This window comes from Corvus kubaryi, unplaced genomic scaffold, assembly GCF_017639235.1.
Source record: "Corvus kubaryi isolate FWS band 111438036 unplaced genomic scaffold, C.kubaryi_AGA036_p1.0 66, whole genome shotgun sequence".
NCBI classification, from domain to species: Eukaryota; Metazoa; Chordata; class Aves; order Passeriformes; family Corvidae; genus Corvus; species Corvus kubaryi.
In genome coordinates, this window is record NW_024582054.1 from 14,998,839 (window position 1) to 15,009,485 (window position 10,647).

At 47.9% G+C, this 10,647-nt stretch overlaps 1 protein-coding gene across 1 annotated transcript; it reads right to left on the reverse strand.

Annotated features, from left to right (window-relative positions):
* Positions 1–907: 907 nt before the first annotated feature.
* Positions 908–9,102, reverse strand: ZDHHC22 (zinc finger DHHC-type palmitoyltransferase 22). Its single transcript, XM_042047102.1, has 2 exons — positions 7,306–9,102; positions 908–3,092 (listed from the first exon to the last, which is right to left on the reverse strand). Exons 1-2 carry the CDS (start codon positions 7,862–7,864, stop codon positions 2,827–2,829), a joined length of 825 nt encoding a protein of 274 aa, XP_041903036.1. The 5' UTR covers positions 7,865–9,102; the 3' UTR covers positions 908–2,826.
* Between the last annotated feature and the right edge of the window lie 1,545 nt (positions 9,103–10,647).

The window sequence follows — 10,647 nt, forward strand, 5'->3', positions numbered from 1 at the left end:
CTGACAGGAAGAATAGTTGTGCGTGATTGTGCTGCAGTGACTCAAACTGGGATCTATCTGTGCTTCTGCAAAGACTGAAATTTTGTGGTGAGGGCAGACAGCTGTAACCCATTATCTAGACATAATCCAGCCCTGATGGGAAGAGGCAACAGGCTTCATGGGCAACTAATGTTGTTTATGTTTACTTGTACTGGATGAATTCTGTCCTTGCAGAGTGGCTCATTGAAACTCTGAGTTTTCTGCCCTTCTCAGTGTGCAGCCCTAAGGAGCTTTACAGTCCGAGGCATTGTGGCAGCAGGTGCCAAGTGCCATGAGCTGCCCGAGACTGCAGTGTCCCTCAAAAGCCAAAAGCAGGGGGCAAAGATGTCAAACCATAATTTCTGCTGGTGGGAGGTAGCTTCTGGCTGAAATTTCAAAAGTCTGTTGTCTTTAAGTCTACAAAAGTGGAGAAGCTGGATCAGCAAGTCTGTGGAATAAGAACCATCCTTCCAAAGCAAAGTGTATGGCATGAGACTCTGGCTCTCATTCCAGTGTCTAGGTGACTGTCTGCTCACCTTGACACCATTTGCCAGGAAGGAATAATTTATGTCGAGATGCTGTTTGTGAGTGATGATAATAGCTTAATTTTCCCATAGCTTTGAGTTGACAAGCTATGAATTTGGTAGTGTAATTTATAAATAGAAATTGGAATGGGTCTGCAAATTGGTTATTAGATGCATTTTTAGATTGGTCATTACATTAAAGTAGAGAGGATGAAAGGACTTGTCAAAAATCACAGGATGAATTATTGGCAAAGCCAATAAACAAATCCTAATTTCTTCCTTTGACACATTTGTGTGTATGCTGTAACAAATGTACAGAGACAGCTAATGACAGCTAACTGTCAAAAAGCACACTACAGCTCATGTAAAAAATCAGAACACCTTTTATTGTTTACTGTTAGAGAAAATACAGCATATTACACAGGGAAACAATGGTGTGTTCATGTGAACACACACAGTGTGGAAGGATGTATATCCTCCATGTTTTGTAGTTATCCAGCTAAGGGTTTTTCCAGTATATTTTCAAGGTTACTCTGCTCATCACAATAGACTTTGTTTGTTATTGATTCAAATGTGTATTCAAGTGTAAAGCGGTCAAAGACGGTTACAAAGCCTGTAGGAACAAGTGCCTCCATTCTGCCTTGTGAGAAAAGCAAGGATGAAAGCAAGGTGCATTCCACTACCTGGAACGCACCAAGAGCATTTCTGAGGAAGAAATAACATTTTTCACGGCTTGTCAGCATACTCCCCAGCCTATTAAAGAGAAGCAATGGATTCTTATCCAGCCCACATAAGCTGATGCAGTTTGCCAAAACAGAGGCTTCTCATTGCAGCTGCTGGGAAATCCAGTGCTATGATCCTGGTAGAGATGTCACAGTATCCTTTCTTAAGGCATCTATAAGCGTAGGATCTCAGCACTGATCTAATGGGCTGTTGCTGCAGCTAAAAAACAACTGACACATTAAGTTGATTAATCCCTGTAGTAATTCTATTAACATCCTTAATGGAGGTATAGCATGGATAAATTTACCCCTCTGCAGCAATGCGAGAGGGAATTGCCCTGGAGAGCCTCTAACTAAAGTGTGGCAGGGACGTCTGAGAAAAACATTTTTCTGTTTGTTTTAGTGCAAAATGAAGTGCCCTGATGGGCTGGAAAACCTCCCTGTCTTCTGGGATTTTGACCTCTTCACAGCATTAATGGTGCAGGTGTCCCCTGTGAGAGGGTGATGCATCAGGGCTCTGACACAGCAGCAATGCTCTTGGCACCCTCCCAACTGTTTGCTGTATGGCCACATTCCTTCTGTCTCTCTCACAGGTATGCATAATCTGCCTCATCACACGGCTTCTCAAACACAGCATTTTCCTTCACCTTTGTGGTTTCCTCTCCTTGTCCCTCCATCTGATCGTGATTTATCTGCTTGCTGCTCCCTGTCAGAAGGGCAGCTTTGCCTGGACTCTGTCATTGGACAAAGGACTGCTACAAATAAGTGGCAGAGCAACAGTCTTGACCTATCATTGTGTAGGGAACAGATCAAGAACAGAAATGAGAAATTGTCAATTTCTTTTTGTTTTCCTCCTGATTTTCTAGCCTGTGGAGAGAAGATTTACCTGATACATTAACCATGTTCATAGCCTGTTCCTAGAACAGCTTGATTGCATTGCAGTTCTGTCATTAAGGGCTTCTCAGTATTCAGTGAATCAAGAATCATATCTTTAGATGGAAAGGACCTACAAGGATCATTGAAATCCAGCTCTTTGCCCTACACATGACAATCCCAAGAATCACACCATGTACCTGAGATCATTGTCCAAACACTTCCGGAATGATGCTCCCATGTGAAGTTACCTCAAGTATGTAAGAGCCAAAAAGGCACCCCACAAAACCCTCCTTAGGACTAGACACCATTTTTACAGTCTTCCACAACAGCCCAGGCTCCTGCTTCTGTTTGTTAAGACTATATAGGGTGACTAATGGGGCTGGGGACTGGAGGATTCAGACAGGAAGCCACAGGAGGGCCTGACTAATTTTTCTGCTAGTTCAAAGACTGTTGCCACATATGCAGGTGCAGTGATGTGACTACTAAGCTGCAGTATCTCGTCTACATGGTTTGTGATTTCCATGTTAATATGCTAAATTTATTCTGTTTGATAGCCCATCCTTTCCTCCCACAGCAGCTGCAATCCCGAGAGATGGAGTAGCCCAGCTCTGTAGTGATCCAGGAGACAGTGGGAGAGAACAGGGAAGGTGTTTTGTGCGTGGGATGCACACACACACACGGGGATTTTATTTCTCTTTCTGCCTACGGTAGTTACTCTCCACGTTCAGCACAGGGATGAGAAGTCCTAGCAGCCACTTCTTGCCAAAGACTTCTTGCAGGTTCTCCCTCCAGGGCCGGGCTCTTACCACCATTCCTTTCCGCACCTGGTAGCGTGTCTGCCCACGCAGGATCAGCAACATCTGGTGGCAGCAGAAGCCGGCGCAGGCCAGTCCAATCCCAAGCCAGAGGTAGAGCATGAGGATGACAAACATCTCAGAGCTAAGGAGAGCTCCTGCAAACCAAGAGTTGTGGGGAGGGAGGACAATAAAAGAAAGAGCTTAGACAACACACCTCACATACAGTGTAACACAGCCCCAGGAACCAACAAACCACCTGTTTTCTCTGGCCACAAGTGGGGAGGTAGGAACAAGACAGGCTGGTTGCTCTAACCATATTAAATTATTTCCTTCATAGTGTCTGATGCAATGGACCTGCTGGGGAAATACTAAAATGATAATGGTCTCTGTACACTTCTCCTTTTGCTGTTAATGTGAGGATCTAGATTACAGGGACAAATTCAGCCAGAAGTAAAGCATATCTGTAAGACTCCAGCACTATTTTGAACCATGATTAATTTATTTAAGGATTTACCCCCTCATCACATTGAATCTAAGATTTCTAGGATTTTGAAAAGAAAAGTGGATCCTACAGCATGTAGATCCTTCTAGAAGCCTTACTGTTTGTATTAACACAAGGCAGAAATATTTGAGATTTCTCTCTTTTTCTCCATCTCTACTATATGAGTATGTGTGTATATATATATATATATATATATACACACATACATACATATATACATATATATAAATGTTAAAAAAGAAAAATAAATCAATAATGACTTTCCTACCTTTGGGGCAAGGCAGTTTTCATGTGAGTGCAAGAAAGAAACAGAAACCTTTCTGAAATACAATCCAAATTCCTTTTATTAGCTGCTGCTAGAATACACAAAATACTTGGAATGTCTGAAGCTCCTAATTCAACTGGTGGGATTTTAGTATATATTTATGATGAATATATATTTGAATAAAAATATTCTGTAGGCCCTTTCCTCTACAATGATTTTAGAACTCCTTCTGGAAAATATTAGTATAACAGCAGGTGTCACTGAGTGACCTTTCAGTGTGTAAGCAGATCTAAACCCATTAATATAATATTCTCTGTGTGCCCATATGATGTTTATGCACATATTTTGTGTCTATTGGTATATTATTAAACACCCATATTTTCACACAGGCATATTTACACAAAGGAAATGAAATGTTTGTCAATACTGGTACAAATGTCTGATATCTTTTCACTGGTTCCTGTAAGGTTTAGAAATAAAAAAGTTCTCACATGCTTCTGTTCCTCTGGCAGACTTTGGGCCCCACAAGAGCAACAGTGATAGAGCAGGGATTGCATGGACAATAGAGGTGTACTGCCTAAAAGACGTACATGGGTGCTTCAGGTTTTAAGTTCGATACAAGGGTCACTGGATATGCATCTCTTGCTTCCTGTTTTGCAATCTGTGAATCCCATCTTTTCCACCTGGCAGTGCTGTAAGTGAGAGATTGGGCCCAGCTCCTCTGAGGATAATTTGTAAGGACACTGACTACAGCCTCAAGCTTTCAGAGACTGTCCTCACTTGAAAAAGGCGCAGGAATCATTCCATTTTCTTCCTAAATGCAGTGTCATCTTTCCCTTCTTATTAGATCCCATGCAGCTCAGTGGGCTCCGTATGCAACACAGCAAGAGAAGAACAAGCCCCTTAGGATAATGACAAATCCTCATACCAATTCTGTCAGAATAACTTAATCTACCAGGTAAGAAGCCCAGAGCCAAATATTGGATTCTCCGTCCCTCTTTTACTGGACCAGAGTGTGACAGATATTTGTTCTTTCCTACAGCTGATACTGAGATGGGATATGGAGAGAGACATTTTCTTTAGACCCTTTGCAAGGCAGCTATAAGCTTTATTTATATGACTTGCTGAAATTCAGCATCCAGGAAGTAATTACCCTTGTTTCTCCTTGAAAATATTAAGCCTCTCTGAGCCATCCTGTTAAGACACGTGATTTTAAAATTTTTTTCTTCAGGTTACCTACATAAAGCTTTTTCTATGATTTCTTTTGTGGGTCCAATCTGATGTGTTTACAATAGTGCTCTCCATTTGTCCCTCATCCCCACAGTCTCTTTTAGTCTCAGATTCTTTTTTGCTCTAAGTGACCCAGTGTGATCTCAAGCTTATATTGCCATATATTATCCATGCCAGAAAAGCTGTATTGTAGGCTGCAGTTATAGACTTTGGATCTGATTCTGAAATCCATGCCTGAGTACAGTCTGGGAAGAATGAGCCAGCTGAAAACTTTCCCAGCATGAAAGCAGGGAACACTTCCTGCTGACCAGCAGATTCACCCTTCATCCTCCTTTACTACTTCTGCAGTACAGTGGGCATGATGGAGAAGAAGAAAGATAAAGTGTCTTCCCTGCTATCACAGTTCTCTGTTTGGATCATACAACAACCCTTAAGTAATAGCTACATTAGCTGAAAAATACTGTGTGAGCAACCCTTCCAGGTAACTGTTCAGGACTGTGTTTTTCTTTCCTGAAATGGAGGTTAAACGTGCTGGTAGAAACCAGTAGGCCCTTCCTCCCAAGCAATCAAGATACCACATGCCTGTATCTTACTGTGTGAGGCAGCAGTTCTCTTCTTAGCAGAACTAGAGGTTTGGTGGGAGCTGCTGGATGCTGCTGCCTCTCAAGGCACCCTCTCAAGGGTGTTCTGGCTCTTAGCCCTGCACCCAGACCCATTGTGTCCCGCTCAAACACTGCGCACATGCTGTCTTGGCACCACAGTTGCTGACACCAGAGCTGGGGCACTTTGGTGTCTCAGCAAATATATGCCAGGACCCACCTCTGTGCACATGAGCCCTCAGAGTCATAGAAAACTAATTCCTTGATAATCTCCTCCCACATCCCTGCTCCCCCTCCCAGACTGCTGTGCTGAGCAGAGCTTAGGCACAGGGGAAAACCATTCCCAGTGTTTTTAATGCTAGTAAAGCTCATGCAACATTATTTACAAAAATTCTTCTAGCTGGAAAGATGATTCCATAAAAATGTCATGGCAGGATTTCATGTTTATTGTCTCTCAGTGATTACCATGACAAATCTGCTAATTTGCCAAGTAGAGAGATATTTGTTTGTTTTCAGATGGCAACCCTGCAAACCCAGCCTGGAATCTGAAAAGCAAGTTGGGGCCTCTCTGGCTCCTGTATCCCCAGCACTGGAGTCTCCACACTCAGATCTTAATCAACACTTATGTTGACAGTGCACTAGCCAAAAGAGACTCTCTTCTTACTGAGCTCAGCTGAACCTCGAAAGCTAAAATATATGGGATACCTATTTTAGTCTAGTAAAAGCTGATGTAAGTGTGTGAGGCAGGAGCTGCAAAGGGGGAAATGGCAATTTTCTGCAGTCGCTCTCAGGGCAGAGTAACAGTCTAGGCTGTCTGCATAATCCCTTCTCTGAGGTCAGGATCTGTTTAACTCTTGGATTTGGACAGAGAAAGGGTTGGGGCTGGAGAGTTTGAGGGTGTGTTGAAAGGTGAAGAGGCAAGGCTTCTTGCTCTTCAAGAGCAGAGGATGAGTTATGGGAGCAAAATCAAGAGAGGGAAGGAGAAGGGTTGTGGAGATTTACGGAAAGGCAGGGAGAGAGGGGAAAGGGGAAGAAGTAGAAAGATGGGTGAGGAATGGTGGCAAGGAGAAGGAGGTATTTGCTTTTGGTGTGGAGCTTTTGCAAAGAACAGCACAGAGAATTTCCCCTGGTTCTCTGTGGACTTGTGTCCCAGACTGGGGTCACAAGACAGGTACCTAATCGTGTCACATTAACTCCTTTCTTGGTTTCTGTTGTCTGAACCCCAATTCTCCTGTGCTAGAAGGATGAAAAAATCTCAGTAAGTTTGCACTGCCAGGAGGCAGGAGGTGGGTGTCAGTGAAGGGAGTGAGTGGACCTGGTTGAAGAGAATGAAGATATACCTGCTGGGATATGGGGAACTTGCAGATTTGTAGGGTACAAAAACATACAACACCCCCCACCTCAACCTGTAGGACAGGCAAAAGATCCCCCATACCTGCAGTGAAATCTGTCTCCTCTGTCTAATTACAACACATGTTCTGCATAACAGATAGTCCTATTCCATCACCACCAAGTTGGTTATGGGGCATTTCTAGAGCCTAATGCATTAGGAATATGGCTATGGCTGTAACCTGGAGTGGGTCCCAGCTTCTTTTTCAGGTGAAGCCTTTTGAGAAGGCTGGCTGTAGCCTCCAAAGAAGGCCAATTGCCCCTCTTGCCCATTTCCATACCACACCTCTACACAGACAGCTATCCAAGGAAGATCAGGTCCCCCCATCCCAGAAGCCCTGGAGGAGGAACATGCTCCTCACCTCTGAGCAAGAAGTCCTTACCTGAGAAGAATTGGCTGATGGAGTGAGGCAGAAGAGTGAGGAAGGCCAGTGGGTCCGCAAAGGACATGGAAAGTGTAGCAGAAATGTAAGCCATGCCTACCACCAGGGAGTCAAGGCAAGCCAGGGAGGTGTAGAGGCAGAACATGATGAAGTTTCGCATGTTCCTGCTCCCGATGCAGTTCCCTGTGAAGAAACAGTGGTGGTCATGCCTCTGGGTGACTCTGGCACACAGTCTACAGAAGTGAGTGCAGGGTAAGGCTGAGCCAGGGGACCTGTTTCCATCCAGCCAGTCTGCCATTTCGGCTCCTTTGCCCAAGTTTAAGTCCTTGCCCAAGTCCTCGGGGGAGCTCTGGATCACAAGGATGTAGTTGCCCAGGGCATTAGCTGAGAGGAAGAGGAAGAGGGCCCCATGCAGCAGAGCAGGCGAGAAAAGTGGGGTGGTGGAAGGGTCTCTGAACATGCTGGGGATGAAGACAAAGATCTGGAGGACGAAGGTCACTAGGGAGATGCACAAGAAGTAGGCTGGAGCGACAACATTGAGCAACCTGAGAACTAGCATTGCGGATTACGTTCCTGCGGGGGAAAGCAAGGAGAGAAGGAACATCACCGCTCCGGCTGCACACTTCATCCTTCCATTTCCTGCCGGGTCCCGGCCCCGCTGCCTTCGGGAAATGCCCTCCGGGGGCCGCTCTCCCTCGCCGCCGCCCCACGGCCCCGGCCGGGCCGGGACAAAGGGACAGCCCGTGGGCAGCGACCGCTCCCCGGTCCCCCGAGGAGACACCCCGGCCCCGGCGCCAGCCTCCGGGGAACTTGCAGCAGCGGTGCCCCGGAGGGGCTGCAGAGGCTGGAAGGGGAGAGGCGGCTCCCGCGGTGTGCTGGCGATGTGAGCACTGCTCTGTTCGCCCAGCAGAGTCTCTCTGCCAGGCAGGGTCAGTTTTGGTATTGCATGAGAGGAAAAAAGGTGGTGCTGGAGGAGGGGGGAGTGAATTGGAAAGGAGGGGTGGGAGGAGGAGAAGGGGAGGGGGGAGAGGTTGCTCTAATCCACTGCAATACGGATCAAATCCAATGCTCTAATTTATCCCTTAAAGCCACGGATCTACAGATTACCTCTATGACCGCTGCCCTGTTCTGCACGAAATTAGAAAATATACAAAACAGCTGGTCAAGTGCTGTCCGGATGCAACCTGCGGCGCTCGGCTACCGAGCCGGGGCAGCCCCGCAGCTGCAGCCGCAGCTCTGCCCGGGCACGACGCATCCCCGCCGGACGGGCGGGCACCCCCGGCCCCGGGGCTCAGCCTGCATCGTCAGGGCACAGGATAGCCCGGGGGGCCACACGCGGCGGGGCAGCGAGCTGGGTGGCGGTGTGGCTGCCCCGGCACCCCGAGCACACCCACGCCGGCAGCCCCAAGGACTCCCCAGCGCCGGTGTCTGCAGAGCCCCGGCGGCCCCGGACCCGCCGCGGCCCCGGACCCGCCTCGGCCCCGCGGCGCTGCGGGCTTCACGCTGCCACCTTGCAGTCCCCTTGTCCCCAGGCACGGCGGGTGCCGCCCGGTACCGGCGTGTCTGGCGCCGGCGGAGCTGCTGCTATAGCCGGCTATGCCGAGAACCCCACGGCAGCCGAGCCGGAGCGCAGCCCGGAGTCTGCCTTGTTCTTCCTCTCCCCCTTCCTCTTCCTCTCCCTTCCTGCTCTTTTCCTGTCCCTCTTCTCTCTGCCCCTGCCCCGTGTCTGTCTCTCTCCGTCCAATGCCCCGTGTCTCTCCCTGTGCTTGTCCTCGTCCCTGTGCTTTTCAACCCCGGACTTCTCTTCTCCTTCTCCCTCCCTCTCTATGTCTCCCTCCCACGTCCTGTTCTTGTCCGGTCTTCTCCCTTCCCGACCCTCCCCGTGTTCCTGCCCCCGCCCCTGCCCGTCCCCACCGTAGCTGTCCCTTCAGCACCACTCGCACCTGCTGCAGATCCTGCCACCTCCCACCGAGCACGACCCGGGCCAGAGGAAGAGAAAGATGTTCTTGGGCCTCTGAGATTCTGACAAGTCCCACGGGAGATCAGAAGTGTGGGAGGAGGCATTTTGCTGCTTCAGCCCGCAGAACACCATTCCTTCCCACAGTGTGGGTGAGGGAGGCAAGGTGAGGTTTCTGTGTGTCCCCGTGCTGCCCCAAAGCTGCCCCTGTTGGAAGCAGCATTAAAGGCAAGGGGAAATGTGGGGGGCGGGTGGGGAGTCTCTGCAGGTTCAAAGCCTCCCTTAACACAAGCAGGAAAGGCTTTGATCTGGGCAGGTGGTGCCTGGGCAGTAGAAGTAGCCTGGTGCTGGTAGAAGTTTTGCAGACATGTTTTCTCTCTGATAGCTACACACCCTCACCCCCCTCTGCCCACCCACGCTATCCTTGTACTGTCTACACAGGCTCTGTGCACAGCCTCTCCTTCTCCTACACACCTACGTGCTGCACCCTCCCAGCTCTGATGAATAGCATCCCTGTCTCCCTCCACAGATGAGCCACCCATGACAGGAGAACAGGAGAGAAGAGGGCTATTGGGCTGCAGCTGTGTCCCCTCTGCACTGGTGAAAAGTCAAATAAAAATGCATTTTACCTAATCTTAGGTCCTAGGCTTACTGGCCAGCCCCTCAGCACAGGCTGTGCTACTCCACAAGAGACTCTCCCCTTGCCTGAAGGTTCAGAGCAAAATGAAAGTGTGTTCATGTCTCAGTTTCTAGGGAGAGAGGACTGGAGGAGAAAGCGGCTGTGCTTATCTCCTGCACGTGCACTAGCATGGAAGGTGATGACAGCAACTGAGTGTTCAAAGGTTCTTTATTAGAAATAACTTTTCTCCCAGATAACTTTTTTGGTTCACCATTTCTGAGAAAAGCCATGGCAATAACACAAGCAAGTGCAAACCAAGCCTGTAGGCACTGGATCTGCAGTGATGAACAGCTAAGAGACACCTCTGGCAGAACTGAAGGGGAAGCTGCTCAGAACCGATCTAGTTTTCACTCCCACCTTCCTCATTCTTCTGTCACGACTACTGAGAATAAAAATCCTCCAATATTCCATCAACTCATCAATTTAAAGTAGACTGAGCCTTGCAATAGAGATACGCGACCCAGTCTAGGTTTTATCTTTAAATAATCAGACAGTGTTTTCTCCATATTTTAACAGCTTACATCAAAATAATAATAAAAAAATTACAGAGAAATCTTTTCATGTCATGAAAGACTCCCGATTGTAGGGACTGCATCTCATGAAAGACATTAAGCCTGCCTGTGGAGGGAACATCAAAAGCTGCAGCCAAAGCGAGGGGAGGAAGGGAAGGGAAGGGAAGGGAAGGGAAGGGAAGGGAAGGGAAGGG

Excerpts from the sequence above, each read along its gene's own strand:
- ZDHHC22 (XM_042047102.1), bottom strand. The coding sequence starts at position 7,864 with ATGCTAGTTCTCAGGTTGCTCAATGTTGTCGCTCCAGCCTACTTCTTG. Across the intron at positions 3,093-7,305 it reads CATCAGCCAATTCTTCTCAG|GAGCTCTCCTTAGCTCTGAG; the intron begins GTAAGGACTTCT and ends CTTGGTTTGCAG.